At 38.1% G+C, this 19,338-nt stretch overlaps 2 protein-coding genes across 2 annotated transcripts in view; both read left to right on the top strand.

Moving 5' to 3' along the window:
- Positions 1 to 123: 123 nt before the first annotated feature.
- LOC130916838 (cytosolic 5'-nucleotidase 1A) lies at positions 124 to 7,045 on the top strand. Its single transcript, XM_057837870.1, has 6 exons — positions 124 to 347; positions 1,046 to 1,159; positions 1,239 to 1,374; positions 2,373 to 2,495; positions 3,517 to 3,638; positions 6,595 to 7,045. The coding sequence occupies exons 1-6, from the start codon at positions 312 to 314 to the stop codon at positions 6,829 to 6,831; spliced, it is 768 nt and encodes a 255-aa protein (XP_057693853.1). The 5' UTR covers positions 124 to 311; the 3' UTR covers positions 6,832 to 7,045.
- A 2,946-nt stretch (positions 7,046 to 9,991) lies between these two features.
- Positions 9,992 to 19,338, top strand: part of LOC130916695 (D(4) dopamine receptor-like) — a 49,557-nt gene continuing 40,210 nt past the window's right edge. The window contains exons 1-2 of the mRNA XM_057837593.1: positions 9,992 to 10,592; positions 18,054 to 18,166. Coding sequence (XP_057693576.1) covers positions 10,350 to 10,592; positions 18,054 to 18,166 — 356 coding nt within the window. The 5' untranslated portion in view covers positions 9,992 to 10,349. The remainder of the gene's footprint in view (positions 10,593 to 18,053; positions 18,167 to 19,338) is intronic.

Genomic DNA, 19,338 nt, shown 5'->3' with positions numbered 1-19,338 from the left:
TCAAATATTACTGCATTTTCAAATATCGCACGTTATTAATGTTTTTACAGAACACTATTTTTATTGATAGCCAATAGGTGGTGGTAATGGATATCAAATGTGCTTGTCCACGCCAATCACGAGGGAGAAGAAGACGAGGTGGTGGGGAAAAAGCCGGAAGTGAACTGTTGCGTCCGTAGAGTAACTCTTCTAATAACTTTCATGAATCAAAATTTGTTGATGTTGTCAAGAGTGAGTGGAAGACGTTTTTACATTTTTTTGCAATACTTTTGACCTGCTTTTGCGGGCAAAGAACCAGCCCGGGGGCAGAAATGGTCTCCACTATCGCGAACATTGACGTGAAACAGGTGAGAACTCTTAAAAAAGCAGGACAAGTAACATCTTCATGTGACCAAACTGCATTTGAAAAAAATGTGTTTAAATTTTTTTGTCTTGGAGAAATTCTTTTCTCGTTCATGGTTAACACTTGATGTCTTGGATAATGCAGTTCTGGTATCATGCATGCGATTACAAGAAAATTGTAAATTTTGGTCACCGTTTCAGATGTATAAGAGTTGATGTGTTTTGTTAGATTACGTCGAGCTGTTTTATTTTTTCACATTTACAAACAATGACGACCTATTTTTTTTTTTTTTTACCACTCATTAAATGTGCCACCTATAATAATGTTAATTAATAATTTATGTATTCTATATATTGATAAACGTACAATATATCCTTTAATTGTATTATTTTTGCTTTATTAGTATTAGTAGTAGTAGTACAGTATACTATTAATATTGTATTACTGTGCTTCAGTTCTTTCATTTAAAAAAGTCTGAAATTTATTTTTGCATTAAAACAATTTCAGATATAGACTATATTTTTTTTTCAACAGGGTTTTAAAAAATACAAGTCATTTTAAGAATATATTGAATATCTTGAAATATTTCAAATAAGGAAAGACAGTAATATGAAGGCAAACAAAATCCAAACTCTAGATTTTTGTACTTAAAAAAAAATTTTAAGTTTAATTAAACATCAAATAAATGTTTTTGTTTTTTAGAAAGATTCAAGCGAACCGCTGGTGGTCGCCATCTCGTGCTCAGCCGTGTTGGAGGACGCTGCCGAGGGTGACAGAGATGACCACAGTTTGGGTGTGGCCTTTCCACTGCTGATGGTCGGCGCAACTTCAGGGAAGAAAAAGTTTACGCACTCCCCCCAAATAAAGATTTGGAAAATCTCTTCCTTTTTTTTAGGCCCTGCAGAGCGTGAATCGGCATCTGCTGGCAGCGAATTCTGCAGAATCGTTGCTTTTTGACGTGCTTCTCATAACAACAGACGAATGTCAGCAGCAACAGAGCGCACGCATTGTTAGCAGCACCAAACATCATGGTACGCCCTGGGCATTCACTGGACATTCAAAGGCTAAACCCCACTGTTCCAGTGCCAAGATTTTAAGCTGTTAAAAAAAAAAAAAAGCTAAGATAAAAAATATCTGTACTTTTTCTGCCATTCATGCAACCTGGAAAACTTAATTGAAAAATGAACAACATATTCCCCTTCTTTTCAGTTGGTGTTCATACTCATCTCTCTTGTTTACTTTGACTTCCTCACTTTATTTAACTGTTTATAGGTAACATGAATGGTAGAAGAAGTTATGCAATGTCCTGCTGTGCAAACTTTAAGATTCATTTTGTGGCTGGACAATAAACCCCCTTCACGAACATCTGATTCTCTTCACTAAAGGGGTGCTCAAAGTTGCAGTAAAAGTATAAGGGCCACAAATAAGCATTGGTTTTTATAATGGACTAATCAGTTTATTGTGTATTTTTTCAGTCTTTCAACAAATGTGATTTTAATTTTTAAAAATATTACTAATAATTAAAAAAAAAAAAAAAGATTTCCATTCCTTTTCCATTTCCATAAACTTAATACTGATTGATGACCAAACAGTATAACTGAACGTGTCGAAAATCGGACACAATGTTGATTACTGTTTTCCAATGTAAAAGTAAATGTCTTGTTTTGGTTGATAGATAAATTTCATGGAGGACCCGAGAAATCAGAGAATAATTATTGTTGTGAGGCTGAAATACCAAGGATTGAAACTATCTGATGTTAATCGTCTCGAAATGATTAATCAACTATCATCAAATAGTTGTCGAATATTACGGATAATATGTCATGTCTGGAAAGCCAGCGTTTCTCTGTTGTAAGTAGTGCACTTTAGCCAGGACACACTTTGTACTGTGAAAGCCGTTGAAAAAAAAAGTATATATGTATATATAATATATCATAATGCAATTTTACCACCAACAAATTTGAATTGGTAATGTGAATATGCCCTTTTTTCCCCTGATGTTATTTTTGTTGTTCATTTGATGTTGCAGGTCTAGAAGTAAGCAGCTTCTGCTTTTCGGGCAGGGAGGACTTCGTGGAGAGCTTGCTTGAAAATCAAGTGCAACTCTTCCTGACCACGGAACCACGGGAAGCGTCGCAGGCATCGCAAAGAGGTGCGTTGTCCAGCTGGTGGCGCAAAAGGACCACAATGTTGACACGTTATTGATGAAGAAACTGGTCTTCAAAAATAAGGCAAAGAAAATGCAATAGGGTGCAGATCATTTAAATTTAACAAAACAGTCTATGAAAACAAGTGAGTGAACCCTGCAGCAGTGTCTTAAAAGTTGTATTTTTGTGCTCCTCTACCTACGGAATTATGATATTCTATTTCAAAATTTAATATAAATCTAATGAAATCCCGTTGAATTATTACACCTTATTGGAAAGATGTCATTGTTTTTGGCTTGTTAAAAAAGCATTCAAAAAGTTTACATAACCAATTTTAGAAAAACAGTAAATGCTTCAAAAATCTAAAAGGGCAAAATAAATCCATTCGTATAAATTCTGTTAAATCCCCCCCCCCCCCCCCCCCCCACCAAAACACAAAAAGTTTATATTTATAATATCTGATTTTCCAAATCATATATTAGCCAAATACTGTAGCTAAAATAAATAAAACCATTTTGGGGGGGAAAAAAATCTAATACATTGTATTATGTGCATTTTTCCAATGTGGTCAATAGAAACAATTTTAAAACAAACAAACAAAAACAAACATGTTTTACCCCTCTACTCCCACTTTCCCCCCAAAAATCGCAGTGGGTATAGGAGTCGTAACAATTTGATTTTTTAAATATTATTATTATTTATATCATTTTAAAAAATCGGTAGTGAACGGGTTATATCTAATATTTCCCCTGAACTTAGAACGGAGTTGAAATGTCCAATAAAAGATGTTACCCCAAAACATAAAGCTCTTTCTTTTAAAATCAAATTAAAAAAAAGAAAACAATGACATTTCAAAAAACGTAAAATGATTTGTTCATATGTGGTCAATTTTATTGTTTACATTACACGATAGTGTACATTTTACTAATATGTATTTCTTCCCAAATTATATAATTAAAGAAAGGAAAGCAACTTTAAAATCTTATAAAAATACACAAAAAATCTCTTGCACATTGATTTTTGCAGGCATTCTGTCGGCGCTGTTGGGCCGTCAAAGTTGGTCAAGCTCCTCGGAGCAGCTTCGAGTATTGTTTTGCGACAATGACATCATCACAACAACACCCGCCAACCCAATCCCAGCCGCCCAGGTAACGACAACAAACATAGGCTGTTATTTTGTTTTTTAACAGAGTAAATTGGCAAAGTATTTGCTCACCTGACTTGACTCACATATGAATTTAATTGCCATCCCATTGGTAATCCATAGGTTTTAGTGTGATCTTGGCCTGCATCAACTATTCTGGGAAAGCATTCTACAAGGTTTAGTTTAGCATCATCATCACATACTAAATGTAACTCGTTAGCAGCGCGTTCTTGTTAGCTTTAGCATTTAGTGTGGCATGTGTCGTCTTAAACTCTCGGAACAACTTTTTTTACATACAGTTTGTGGCGTCCGAGTGGGTTTAATTCCTGGAAAGTAATATACTTTTCCTACCGAGTGTGTATTATCATTACGAAAGTGGCGTGGTCCTTGCAGACAACAATATGTGCTTGTCTGTCAATGTTCATTCAAAATTCTTGTAAACCTTTATTTATATATTTGTTTTTGGACTAATTTTTTTTTTTTTTTTTTTACTTTACAGACTAAAACATTTTGAGTAATTGCCCAGACCAGATGAAACTCGTCTATGAGATTTCTTCGACTAAAACTAGATGAAGATGAACACATTTTGAAATAAAATATGACTAAGACTAATAAGTATTTTCATCCATAAGACTAAGACGAAAATTGAAAGGGCTGCCAAAAACAACACAAACAATGTTTTATATTTTATGTGCCTAGCCCACCAGCAGACTACAGTCACTTCAGGAGATACAATTTTGCCTGATTGGAATTAGGCTTACATGATGAAACACCACCCATCTTTATCAATCTAAGTCACTTGCCCATTTTCCCCTTTGAGTGACATTCATGACAGCCAGTCGAATCTCATTTTTGCAAGAACATAACTTGATGCAAGCATTTTCGCGTTTCTGCCTCAAAAAAGCATATGACCAAATTGTTCCCACGAAATTATAGATGTTTGAAATTTTCCAAAATTCTGAATCTTTCAGCATTCTTTTTACATGGCCAATATTTTGGATGAATCTGTACTTCCAACTTTGTGGGAACAGGTTTGGGATGATCTTTTCTTGTTCCAAAATGACTTGGCACCAGTGTACAAAGTAAGGCATGGATGAGGAAGCTTGGTGTAGATCGGGGGTCAGCAACCCGCGGCTCTAGAGCCGCATGCGGCTCTTTAGCTCTGTCCTAGTGGCTTCCTGGAGCTTTTTCAAAAATGTTTGAAAATGGAAAAAGATGAGGGAGGGAAAATATATATTTTTGTTTTAATATGGTTTCTGTAGGAGGACAAACATGACACAAACGTTCATCCAATTCATTAATATTATAATGAAGTTAAACAGGTGGCATTGTACAATAGTAGACACATGGTGTGTCATTTTCTATAGGAGGCACTGCAGGGAAAATAAACATTAATCATGCAGGCTCGTTATGTGTTTGAAGCCAACTTAGTCATTTTGATAGTAGGCTAATATACAGTAGCTAATATAGATGCGCCAACATGTGTTGCCTTCATTATAAGGCTTATACAGTATAAGGCTTTTAATTTTTTGCAGCTCCATACATATTAGGTTTTTTTGGGGGATCCAATATGGCTTTTCAACAATTTGGGTTGCCAACCCTGGTGTACATTTAGCTGACTGGTCTTAACAAAGTCCTAACCTCAACCAAATAGAACAACTTTGGGATAAATTAGAACAAAACAGAAAACCCAGGCCTTGTCATCCAAATCATTATTTGACCTCACAATTGGTCAAACATTCCTATAACCTTAATACTAATCCATGAGAAAATCCTGCCTAGAAAAGTTGAAGCTGTTACAGCTGCAGAGAATGAACAAACGTCGTATTAAACCCTATGCATCGACTTCATAATAATATTGACGGGATACATTTTCCAGACACTGCGGCACGCCTTCAAGTAGGGGGCCATCCCACACTCCGCTTCAATCGGTCGAAGTTGGTCGCAGTTATTCTCACACATGCAGCGATCCAACGCCGGATTGAAGTTGAAAAAGTACGAAACCTGTACCGCATACAAACAGGAAGGATTGTCTCAGGAGTGATTTGTTCGAGGATTCAAGATAATTATTGTATTTTTCGTACCATGCATGAATTTTGAAACATTGTGAAAAAAATCAATGGGAGAAATTAACCACTACGGCATTGGCGTCATATTTTGCAATATTTACGTAAAATAAATGCTAACTGCCTGTATTTTTGCTTTTAACGACGAATCGAGACTGTTTTACGTTCATCTCTATAAAGAATTCAGGGATTTAAGCATTTATTCACAAGAATTTTCCAGTAAAAAGCTCTATGTGGTGATAAGGCCGCCCCACAGTGGCTTAAAGACTAGCAGCACATTCGACATATTTACGTAAAATAAATGGTAACTGCCCGGTTATTTGCTCTTTTAATAAAGAATCGAGACTGTTTTACGTCCATATTTATAAAGAATTGAGGGGTTTACGCATTTACTCGCAATAATTTTCAACGTACATAAAAAGCTCTTTGTGGTGATAAGGCGGCACCACAGTGGCTTAAAGACTAGCAGCACATTCGACATATTTACGTAAATTAAATGGTAACTCCCCGTTTTTTTTTTGTTTTTTTTTTGCTTTTAAACAAAAATCGAGACTATTTTAAGTCTATATCGATAAAGAACTCAGGGATTTAAGCATTTAGTCTCAGGAATTTTTAACGTAAAAGGCTCTTCGTCTGTGTTTCCACTCGATCGGCTTTGACGGAGATAGGCTCCCTATTATTCAGCCCTGTGTCCCGTCAATACATTATGAAGTCTATGCCCTATGTATAAAGAATGGGTAGTCACAATTTGTCAACCAGTCATGGTCTGTACATTGGGCAATATAGTGTACATAAATGATTATTGAACATCAAATTATTTGTAAAAGTACATAAAAGATGTTTGTAACATGCTAACCTGATAACGTTGCCCCATGTTTTAACCACTCCTTATAGCGTTTCTGGTCCCAACTGGGTTCAATGCGAGAACGTTTTGGTGTCCTGGACAGTCCCGTCAGCATTTTGGTGATGACAGCACACGGCGGACGCCAAAGGTTGGGCGACGCCTTGGCGACGCTTCGCTCCCGCGGCCTGAATGCCGACGAGGCCCATTGCCTGGCTGGGGCGCCTCGGGGGCCCATCCTGGACTTGCTCAGGCCTCATTTCCTGCTTAGTGACGGTGGCCTGGAGTGATGATGACACGTGGTCGTCAACGTTGCTCAGAATCTGCTCTGCTCTGCTCTTTCACCATTTCTATTAAAGGGCTGATGGCTGCTTGCATTTGTTCTTATCAATTAACTGTACCTGGTTTGAGGCCAATATTATGTTAATAGTCTTAATTTAAGAGTGTTTTGCCTATGCCATTGTCGCTGTGATGTAATAAAATGCAAAGAATTTTATTACTTTGTATTTCTTTTGTATGTATATAGTAAATGTTTGCATGCGTGTGCGTGTACAACCTTGGGCAAAGGTTTTCAGACTGATTCACCTAATCGGTAAAAAGTACGACCCCTAGCAAAAAGTATCACCAGTCTCGGACGAGCACTCAGACATTTTATCATGTAGAACAAACTCCGATAAAAGAGCTTGAAAAAAATAATGAATTAGTTCAAAAGTGCAACTCTTTAGCATCCAGAAACACTAAAAGAAATTAATAAAAAAACGTTGTGGTCAGTAATGTTACTTTTATAGAGCAAGTACAGGGAAATATTGATGGAATCACTCCATTCTGAGGAAAAAAATATGGAATCATGAGAAACAAAGAAATAACAATCAAAACACATCTCTAGTATTTAGTAGCACCCCTTCTGGCTTTTATGACAGCTTGCAGTCTCTGAGGCATAGACTTGATGACTATTCATCATCAATTTGGTGCCAACTCTCTTTGATTGCAGTTGCCAGATCATCCTTGCAGGCCAGAGCCTTGCTGTGGACCATTTTTAAAAAAAAATTTCAACCGCAGGTTTTCAATAGGGTTGAGATCTGGGCTAGTTGCAGGCCATGACATTGACTGGATCAGTCTTTCTACAAGGAATGCTTTAACAGTTTTAGCTCTGTGGCATGATGCATTGACATCTTGGAAAATGACAAACATATTTTCAATTGAAGGGATAAGAAAGCTGTCTAAAATTTCAATGTAAACTTCTGCATTTATTGAAGATTTAACCTCAGCCATCTCCCCAGTGCCTTTGCCTGACATGCTGCCCCATATCATAAAGGACTGAGGGAATTTTTATGTTTTCTTCTTTCTTGTAAATCTCACTGGATCAGCACCAAACCAAAGTTCCAGCATCATCACCTTGTCCAATGCAGATTATTGACTCGAGGCTGCTAGTGAAGGAGTAATTCAAATAACTTCGGAAGAACTGAAAAAAGGACAAAATTTTTTGTCTGTTTGTAAGGCTCCAAACACACTAAGCATAAAGAAGGCCTTCGACACAATCATTCCATTTTACTTGGAAAATTTGAAAAAAAATGCAGCATTCTGTGGTAGCTGGGGACTGGGTGAAGTTACAGTGAGAAAAATAAGTATTTGAGCACCCTGCGATTGCAAGTTCTCCCATTTAGAAATGATGGGCGTGTTTGAAATTTTCATGGTATGTGCTTGTCCACTGTGAGAGAATCTTTAAAAAAATTCAGAAATCACCTTGTATGTGTTTTTTTTAGCAATTTACTTGTATTGTACTGCTGCAAATAAGCATTTGAACACCTGAGAAAATCAAGGTCAATATTTGGTACAGTAGCCCTTGGTTACAATTACAGAGGTCAAACGTTTCCTGTAACTTTTCACCAGGTTTGCACAGACTGCAGAGGGTATTTTGCACCACTGCTCCACACAGAGCTTCCCTAGGTCAATTAGGTTTCTGGACTGTCACTGAGAAGCATGGAGTTTGAGTTTCCTCCAAAGATTTTTTATTCGGTTTTATTCTGGACACTGGCTAGACCCTTCCAGAAACTTGATATGCTTTTTACGAAGCCACTCCTTGGTTATGGCTTCGGGCCATTGTCATGTTGGAAGACCCAGTCACGACCCAGTTTCAAGGCTCTAACTGAGAGAAGGAGGTTATTTCCCAAAATCTCACAATACATGGCCCTGGTCATCCTCTCCTTAAAACAGTACAGTCGTCATGTCCCATGTGCAGAAAAACACCCCTAAAGCATAAGCGGATTTAAGGGGGGGGGTGGCAAGGGAGGGTGATTTTATTTTTCAAATTATTTTTTTCGTTGATTGAAAATATTTATTTTGATTGACACATTTATTTGGGGATTAAATGATTTAGACACAAACGTCCTACCCATAATATGGTCCAAACACAAAAAGGATTGCTTCAATCAAAGAAAACTTTTTCAATGAAAAATTAAGTGTTCAAATGCAAATTTTCATCTAAAATATTTTTCCGCATTCAAAAACTTTCTTTTTTTGATAGAGGTGATTTTTTTTTTTTTTTGGAAAATATATTTATTTTTAAAGCCACTTATTTTTTGTTTGAATAATAAAGACAAAAATGTTCTAGACAAAATGTGGCCTTACTTCAATAAAAAAAAAAAAAAAAAAAAAAATTATCAATCAATCAAACAAAGAAAAATGGCTTTCACGTGCATTTTTTTTTTAGTTTTTTGAGTTTCAAATTTATTTTTGCTTTCAAACACTTTTTTTTTTAATTGAAGCGACTTTTTTTAGGTTGAAAGTATATATTTTGATTGAAGCAACTTTTTTAAAATTAAATAATAAAGACACAAATCTACCTCCATATGGCTCGGTTTTTGACTGGGGTAACTACATTGGCACGACACCGGCGGGCGTACCATATTCAATGGATGACGATGTTGACGAGAAGTATTGCCTAAGCAGCCTGATATAGAATTCCCCTCAGGAATGATGGGAAACAAAAAATGCTCATTGTCAACTTATTATTATAAACATTCTTGTAAGTTAATTCTATTGCTGACACTGCGTTTCGGGGTCATCAACATATTGTGCCCCCCCCAGCCCCAAAAGTCAAACTCCGCCCATGCCCTAAAGCATGATTGATTAAATTAACTCACGACTTCCTGGTTAACAGAACTTTTAAATTCAACTATTTTAAAAAACGACACTTCTTCGTTTATATGACTTTTAAAACTCAATAAGCTCTATTTTTTTGTAGCTAATGAAATGGTCAGTGTATGGTCTACATTTTATTATGTGGTGAAATAAGTGAATGAAAAATAACTAAGCCTAAAAATGTAAGTATAAAGCACGTGACAGTAGCTGGCAGTTGTGGCTTCCCTCTGAAACGGGCGCATGCGCACGGAGTGCCTGTCTGTCAGTGCGTGCGCGAGCGCGGGTTTGTTTTGCAGGTGAGTTGAAGGGCTGAACCGCTGAAGGACACAGCCGCAAATCACTGCTCTTAAGAGGCTTTAATCGGCTAATATGCCCTGGGTGGCCGGCGGCTGACTCGGCGGCAAACACCCGACTTGAGCGCACCCTCCATAGGGCACTCTCAGCACACGTAGAGAAGGAGCTTTTTTCCCAAATTGTTTTGGTCATAATGATGATTTTCAACTATCCAGGGAATTCACAGGGACATTTTTACTAAGTTTTCTCATCTGATAAGAACTCCTGGAGCACTTTCTTTCCGGCATGGCGCTCAAGAACCACCCGTGCCGTCCTTCATGAGAGCCCGGGGGGGCTCAGCAGAGGGGCCGCCACCGTGGTGGAGGGGGCGAGGATGGAGATTACGGGCAACGCCACTCCCGTAGGATCTCCTCCTCTTGCGGCTGGGCACAACGTGGCGGCTCTGGTCTTGGGCGTGCTGCTCATCGTGGTGATCATTGGTGGCAACGCGCTTGTGTGTATCAGCGTGCTGACCGAGAAAGCCCTCAAGACCACCACCAACTACTTTATCGTCAGCTTGGCTGTGGCCGACCTGCTGCTGGCAGTGCTTGTGCTGCCGCTCTTCGTCTATTCAGAGGTGACGTGTTCACTCGACTCATAATCATTTGACCAATTGTGACTTTCACTAATTCCTTACAGAATTCATAAAATGTTACTTAATTGAGCACGAGGGGCTATTATTACTTTAACACAACAAATAACTTTTTTTTTTCTTAAAAAAGACCATGTAAGCAAATGTCATGAAAGAGCAGACACGTTCTTTGAATTTAAAAAAAAAAGTAAAAGTGCGAAAATGTCAAGAAATTACGTCAGAATTCTTAAAACGTTCATGCACGAATTATGATAGTTTTTTTCCCCTTGATTTTTTTTTCATATAGAATAGAGGTCTGGAATTTACAGCGCTGGGACAAATTGACAATATTTTGCAATTAATATGGCTGGGGTGTTACTAGACCCAATACAATAATGGGGCACAGGGAGACACAGCGAATGAGCAAAAAAAATTTTTTTACAGCACTTCTCTGTCATAAAAAATCAGAAATAGCTCTTTAAAGTGTGTATGACAGTATAAAAAAAGGTCTTAAATAGCATTATTATGTAAATTAGAATCATATTTTGAGACGATTCGACTATATACAACAATTTGGCAAAGCACAGATGACGAGAAATTTGTCTTTAAATCTGCCATTTAGCCACGCCTGCCATTACAGCGCTCTAGCATCCCCAAATGGAGGATGACGTCAGCAGGGTCATGAGTCCATCTGATTTATAATTTGGCCTATTGAAGGAGAGATATTCAGGATGAGGAAAATGCGACGAAGAGAACAGCAAAATGTTATTGTTTCAATCTATCTACTACAATATTTTTACAAGATATTCTTCTTATCCAAGTATTTTTCAATTCAATTCCTTTATTGTCATTGCAAGCCGAGCAAACAACGAAATTGGAAAAGCTACTCTGTGGTACCATAAAACACCCACAAGACACAGTCTTGTGCTAAATGGAATATGAAATATAAAAATGCATTTATTAAGTAGGACATGGCAAAACTACTCTATAATGGTCAAAACTGTCGACTTTTTGGCACCTCCGTACAATATTTTATGCCACTGGAGTTAGTCTGGCTTTTGTCATTTCCCAGTCCTAGCTTCGGAGAGCGTAAACAAACCAGGAGGCGTGAAAGCTAGCTGACATGCTAACTCGAACTAAGTGATGTCTCAAAGTCTTATTTTCGCGTGTCGAAGCGAAAAATCACACAAGACTACCCCGGATCTTTTCACACAGCGGCGGGGTTGTCGATTGTCTTCGCCGGCAACCTGCCCAGCGGCGAGCAAGTTACAGCTCGTCGTTCCCCTGCTGCGGACAGGCAAGCTCGTTTGCCGGAGAAGAAAATGGAGAATGACCGCCGGTTAAACTGGCCGACGTCAGAGGAGCGCACAGCTGCCACATAGTCAACACAAATATGGTGTAAATTAATGCTTAAAAACACAGTGAAGACAAACAGTGAGAGAGCGGCGTGCAGTTGTTGTGTGCAGCTAACAAGGCAGGATGTGTCTGAAGAGAACTTTTCTACATGTCCGTCCATGATCAAATATAAGTAAATATTCCTTTATTTAAAGAAAGTTTGTAGTGTTTACTTTGTAATCGCTGTATTCGCGGCCATATTTAACACAAAGTTGCAATTTCTGATCGGGTGGAAAATTTGACAGAACACTGGGTACACGAAGAGGGCAATAAGCCGGGTATAGCGCTCTCCAGGCTGGGGGGGGGTATGTGCGACAAACCGCCGGTCGTCAGCCAAGTGGCATTCTCTGCGGACAAGGAGCATTGTCAGCCACAAAATGCAAGACACCTCCATATTAAAGCGTGTGCCATGATCCCAGCATTTGTCATGATACAAAACACAATGTTTACTCACTTCCTTGTAAGTCCAATGGTCCCACAGTTGTTGCACACTTGTTTTAGCTGATCTCGGGGTGAACGGGTACTTTCTGAAACCCAAAAAGGCTCACACACCTCTCCCTGGTGCAGTTACAGCAGCCTGCAGCCGTTTGGCTGGCTTGGTACGAAAAATAAACAAATCAATCTGCAAAATCAGCTGAATCCGCAGTCCATCTGCATGCTACGAAGCAGTGCTGTATTGTGAGATGCTGACCCGGGTGACGTCACATTCATATTCGTCCTAAACCCGAGACTGGAGCCGGAAGTCACTCTTTTTCATGGCGCGGGATTCAAAAATTGAATATATAAAACAATCACTTTCACACACATCCAAGCGGTCTATTTCATTCAGGAGCATAAAACACTGCTTCAAATATGAAATAAACATGCTTTTTTTTCCACTGGAACAACACCAAATAAAAGTTCCAGCATCATCACCTTGTCAAGAGTCAAGAATCTGCATTGGACAAGGTGTCAAGAGTCAAGAATCTGCATTGGACAAGGTGATGATGCTGGAATTTTTGTTTGGTGCTGTTCCAGCGAGATTACAAAGATGACTGCCTGAAGAAGACATAAAAAATCCCTCAGTCCTTGATGATATGGGGCTGCATATCAGGCAATGGCAAATGGCACAGATCTAAAACTGTTAAAGCATTCCTTGGAGAAAGACTCATCCAGTCAATGTCATGGCCTGCAAATAGCCCAGATCTCAACCTTATTGATAACCTGTGGTGGAAATTGAAAAAAATGGTCCACAGCAAGGCTCCGACTTGCAAGGATGATCTGGCAACTGCAATCAAAGAGAGTTGGCACCAAATTGATAAAGAATACTGTTTGTCACTCATCAAGGCCATGCCTCAGAGACTGCAAGCTGTCATAAAAGCCAGAGGTGGTGCTACTAAATACTAGAGATGTGTTTTGATTGTTATTTCTTTTTTTCTCATGATTTCATATACTGTACATTTCCCTGCACTTGCTCTATAAAATTAACATTTACTGACCACCTCAATGTTTTTAATTCATTTGTTTTAGTGTTTCTGAATGCTAAAGAGTTGCACTTTTGAACTAATTCATTATTTTTTCAAGCTTTTTATCTGAGTTTGTTCTACATGATAAAATGTCTGAGTGAGTACTCGTCCGAGATGATTGTGATTCCATACTTTTTGCTCAGGGGTGTAGAATGAAAATAAGGTTGCTTAAGAGTTGGTGGGGACAATTTGAGCATCCTGAAAAGTTAGTAGTGTTATGTCCCTACCGTTCCTATGCAAACCTACGCTCTTGCACATTGCGACTTTACAGCACATTAGAACGATTTTCCAACTTGGGAACTCGGGTCTCCCGATACACATGAATGCAGCATCTCCCGAAAGTGCTTCGCTGAGGCCATGACTGTAGTATTAATGTTGCCCACACATATTTTGGCGATAGACAATTTTAAAAAAATGTATTAGGGCTGTCAAACGATTAAAATTTTTAATCGAGTTAATTACAGCTTAAAAATTAATTAATCGCAATTAATCGCAATTCAAACCATCTATAAAATATGCCATATTTTTCTGTGAATTATATATATATTCTGTAAAATAAATTGTTGGAATGGAAAGATAAGACACAAAATGGATATACTGGACTGTCTCAGAAAATTAGAATACACAATATTCTAATTTTCTGAGACAGTCCTGTACATTAATCCACCATTTAAAGCAGGGGTGTCCAAACTTTTTGCAAAGGGGACCAGATTTGGCGTGGTAAAAATGTGGGGGGCCGACCTTGGCTGACGTCCTTTACATAGAACAATATACAGGACTGTCTCAGAAAATTAGAATATTGTGTATTCTAATTTTCTGAGACAGTCCAGTATACATTCAACATATGGTACATAAGGACTGTAGTGGGCATTTCATTCTACTGTCATTTAAATCTGTCTATGCTGTCCTCACTCCGAAGCGTCTACTTTTTCCAAAGCTAGACAGCTAGTGAACGACGCCTTAATAATCAGACTTCTTCCTTTTTCATCTGATTTATTAATAAAATGGCCTCAAACCATTGTCCTCTTTAGACCTTCGTAAAACTACAAAAAAAAGTACACAAGCATTGCATTAGCAACAACGTTAGCTTAGCACGCTATACAGGTTCACTAAACATAAACAAAAAGCGTCTCATACAAAAAATATAACATTTCGCTGACTAACATAATATGCACATTCTTTACAACAACCATACTTACAGACAAATCTTGTCCAAGGATCATATAAGCACAACAATACAACGTAGGCGTCAGCCCGAGACGTCGTGCAAGCATATTGAACTGGCAAGAAAACAATAAACCATGTCGCAACGCGACCACAAGTGTTCGCTGTTAGACAGCACATAAAGCCTTGCTGTAAAACTTACCAAAAGGCAGAATACTGTCTGAGCGGGACATGTGCGTTAATTGCGTCAAATACTTTAACGTGATTAATTTAAAAAATTAATTACTGCGCGTTAACGCGATAATTTATAATAACAGCCCTAATATATATATAATATTAAAATAGAATAAATTAATTGAATGATCCATTTTGTGAAATAAATTATTGAATTCGTAATAAAAAACAATTACATAAAACAAAAAGTAATACATGAGTAATACAAAATACAAATAATTCTAATTTTACATTAATTTAAAAAAAAAAAGATTCATTGATTGCTTCCACCCGCTGCCAGTTGAAATGTATTGGACGTCTGTTGCAATCAGTCGGTGTTTTCAATATCAATTTCCCTCTTTTACTAGCAACCACATCATATACGTAGTCTATGACCAAGGCTTGCAGTGAATGAGTCATGCTAACTTCAGAAGCTTTTGAATAGTTGTCCACTGCATTGACCACTGTTCCTGAAAGGGTTAATTGTAAAGGATTGGGGCTAGTACTACATTAATGTTAAAATTTAAATTTCAAATTATAGTAGCTTTTAACTCTCATGTTATGTTACGGGTCAAATAGACCCATTTTAGGGACATAATCTCTGTTTTGGATAAATGAACAAATAAAAACGGACTCAACAGAACTGTTAAAAAAAAAAGTTTGTTTTTCCTAACCAATGAACATAACACGAACATGTCATTTACGACATACTTTTTTTTTTTTTTTTTTTTTGTTTATTTAGAAATTCTGGTAATTTATAAATTTAATAATAAATAAATTTCTTGGCAAATATACTTTGGGGAAGTCATCTAAATTAAGACCATGAGTCGGTCATTTTAGGCAGTAATTGTAGTCACTCTTGAGCAAAACTCCCCACAATGGGTTCAACATGAGGTGAATTCAATCAAAAGGTTATAACACGTCACAGAAGCCGATATTGCACCCACACCTGAAAAAAAATGTTGTGTTACAGTGTGATGGATTTCCAGTTTTATTGTGATCATTTTCACATTAGAAATTTGAATTCCAAATAAGAGGTTAAAAAAAATATCAAGCGTTTAAAAGATTCAAGACTTCAAAAGAAGGCACACATACAGTGCCTTGCAAAAGTATTCGGCCCCCTTGAATCTTGCAACCTTTCGCCACATTTCAGGCTTCAAACATAAAGATATGAAATTTAATTTTTTTTTGTCAAGAATCAACAACAAGTGGGACACAATCGTGAAGTGGAACAACATTTATTGGATAATTTAAACTTTTTTAACAAATAAAAAACTGAAAAGTGGGGCGTGCAATATTATTCGGCCCCTTTACTTTCAGTGCAGCAAACTCACTCCAGAAGTTCAGTGAGGATCTCTGAATGATCCAATGTTGTCCTAAATGACCGATGATGATAAATAGAATCCACCTGTGTGTAATCAAGTCTCCGTATAAATGCACCTGCTCTGTGGTAGTCTAAGGGTTCTGTTTTAAAGTGCAGAGAGCATTATGAAAACCAAGGAACACACCAGGCAGGTCCGAGATACTGTTGTGGAGAAGTTTAAAGCCGGATTTGGATACAAAAAGATTTCCCAAGCTTTAAACATCTCAAGGAGCACTGTGCAAGCCATCATATTGAAATGGAAGGAGCATCAGACCACTGCAAATCTACCAAGACCCGGCCGTCCTTCCAAACTTTCTTCTCAAACAAGGAGAAAACTGATCAGAGATGCAGCCAAGAGGCCCATGATCACGCTGGATGAACTGCAGAGATCTACAGCTGAGGTGGGAGAGTCTGTCCATAGGACAACAATCAGTCGTACACTGCACAAATCTGGCCTTTATGGAAGAGTGGCAAGGGGAAAGCCATTTTTCAAAGATATCCATAAAAAGTCTCGTTTAAAGTTTGCCACAAGCCACCTGGGAGACACACCAAACATGTGGAAGAAGGTGCTCTGGTCAGATGAAACCAAAATTGAACTTTTTGGCCACAATGCAAAACGATATGTTTGGCGTAAAAGCAACACAGCTCATCACCCTGAACACACCATCCCCACTGTCAAACATGGTGGTGGCAGCATCATGGTTTGGGCCTGCTTTTCTTCAGCAGGGACAGGGAAGATGGTTAAAATTGATGGGAAGATGGATGCAGCCAAATACAGGAACATTCTGGAAGAAAACCTGTTGGTATCTGCACAAGACCTGAGACTGGGACGGAGATTTATCTTCCAACAGGACAATGATCCAAAACATAAAGCCAAATCTACAATGGAATGGTTCAAAAATAAACGTATCCAGGTGTTAGAATGAGTCCAGACCTGAATCCAATCGAGAATCTTTGGAAAGAGCTGAAGACTGCTGTTCACAAACACTCTCCATCCAACCTCACTGAGCTCGAGCTGTTTTGCAAGGAAAAATGGGCAAGAATGTCAGTCTCTCGATGTGCAAAACTGATAGAAACATACCCCAAGCGACTTGCAGCTGTAATTGGAGCAAAAGGTGGCGCTACAAAGTATTAGCGCAAGGGGGCCCAATAATATTGCACGCCCCAGTTTTCAGTTTTTTATTTGTTAAAAAAGTTTAAATTATCCAATAAATTTTGTTCCACTTCACGATTGTGTCCCACTTGTTGTTGATTCTTGACAAAAAATTAAAATTTTATATCTTTATGTTTGAAGCCTGAAATGTGGCGAAAGGTTGCAAGGTTCAAGGGGGCCGAATACTTTTGCAAGGCACTGTATTGTACCTCCATTGTGATCTAATTGGAGGAAATTGTTTTGCCAAACGCAGAAGTACATGTTTTTGTTATATTTCACTCATATAACATGAACCTGAACTTTTTCTTCTCGTGTCGTGGGAGAAATACACTTCTGTCATGTTGGCACATGTTAAATTCGGCTGAGCGTAACTAAAATGACTCAAACAAAGGATTTACTGCCCTGGGAATGACATTTCCAATCATGTGCTCAAATAATATTTGTATCCTTATTAGAGACATGTGAATTATATATTTTTTTATTTAACCCCCCCCCCCCCCCAAAAAAAAATACAAAATGAAAAAACTAATTAGATTTTAAAAACAATTCATGGAAGAAATGCCACACAGATTGTACATTCGTTGTTAAAAGCTTTGTCTTTCGTGGGAATGTATTGGCCAAGCAGTGGCATGTGTGCATCCTATTGACTGCATGTACGTATGTGTGTGTTTCAGTTCCAAGGAGGCGTGTGGACTATGAGCACCGGCGTGTGCGATGGCCTGATGAGCATGGACGTCATGCTGTGCACAGCCTCTATCTTCAACCTATGCGCCATCAGCGTCGACAGGTACATGAGAGTGACCTGGATTACAGGTTTTGAATGACTTTAGGGTAAAAACTTGAGCAATGAGCACTAGATGTTGCCAGTATGTGGCTGGTCAATTGACAGCTCAACATGTGATTGCACTGGTTGCATTGGTTATCAGTCCAAAGTTTGTCTATTCTAAAGGTAAAGAGAAGTTGGAAGCTGTCAGTGCAGTTTTACAATTGGTGGTTTAAAAAAATATGCAATAAAAGCCAGACAGAGCAAAACAAAGCAAATTCCTTTTGAGCCGAAAAATGAAAATTACTGAGGATAAGCCCCAGTTAAACACAACACCCGGTTAAACTCCAATCCCAGATTAATAAACACTACAGTCAAATAAAACAATTTCTTTCATAAATAAAATGCGGAATTAACACGTAATGCAAATAACATTGAATGTCTTTCTCAAATGAAGAAAAAATGTAAATAAAATTGATGCCTCACTGAAATGAAATAAAACTCGATACCTTCTTCAAATAAAAATTACTCAAACACTTCCAAAACGTAACTTGTATTCAAAGAATTTCCTGAGACTATCATTTTTGTTTTAATTACGCTTTCATATTGAATATTTTACTTTTTCCCAAATATTATCTGAGAAAAACTTCAATCATATTTTTCTTTTATTTTACTCCAACATTATGTTCAAAATATGATATTATCGTTTTTAGCTCCTATCCCATCTGGACTCTTGCCAAGTAAACCAGCAGCATTTTATGATGCATCTATTATCTTGTATTTGGGGCTTGTTTGTGCCTTTATGGAGCACTTAAGTTAATTTCCAATGCAGGCCATTCTCGTTAGCTGGTAGCAGCGGGTTGGGGGGGCCAAGATCACCGACGCCCCAACAGACCATCCGGAATGTACTTTGATGTTTTTCCAGTAAAAACAAAGCAGACGCGAAATAAGATTACGGCCGTGTTGAGGGATGTCGCTCGAGGGCCGAGAACCTTAAAAAAAATCACCTCAAATCTGAAGCACTTACGCAGGCAAATTTGATTACGACGCAGACGGATGGTGGCCAAGCTGCTAATAAGAACCAATAGGACACATGAGGACCATTGCAGGCTTTTTGGGGGTTTGATGGACTGAAGGAGACAGAAAACAGAAAAAGGGAAGCACAGTGGGCAAGTGGTTAGCACGTCTCACGGTTG

This window comes from Corythoichthys intestinalis, chromosome 5 (genome assembly GCF_030265065.1).
Source record: "Corythoichthys intestinalis isolate RoL2023-P3 chromosome 5, ASM3026506v1, whole genome shotgun sequence".
NCBI lineage: Eukaryota > Metazoa > Chordata > Actinopteri > Syngnathiformes > Syngnathidae > Corythoichthys > Corythoichthys intestinalis.
Note: the sequence above shows the minus strand (reverse complement) of the source record. Positions and strands in the feature narration are given on the sequence as shown.

What these genes read in the sequence shown, in the direction of transcription:
- LOC130916838 (XM_057837870.1), top strand. Translation starts at nt 312, where the DNA reads ATGGTCTCCACTATCGCGAACATTGACGTGAAACAG. An exon ending in TGGCCTTTCCACTGCTGATG is followed by an intron (nt 1,160 to 1,238) that starts GTCGGCGCAACT and finishes CCTTTTTTTTAG; the next exon opens with GCCCTGCAGAGCGTGAATCG. An exon ending in ACCCAATCCCAGCCGCCCAG is followed by an intron (nt 3,639 to 6,594) that starts GTAACGACAACA and finishes CACTCCTTATAG; the next exon opens with CGTTTCTGGTCCCAACTGGG.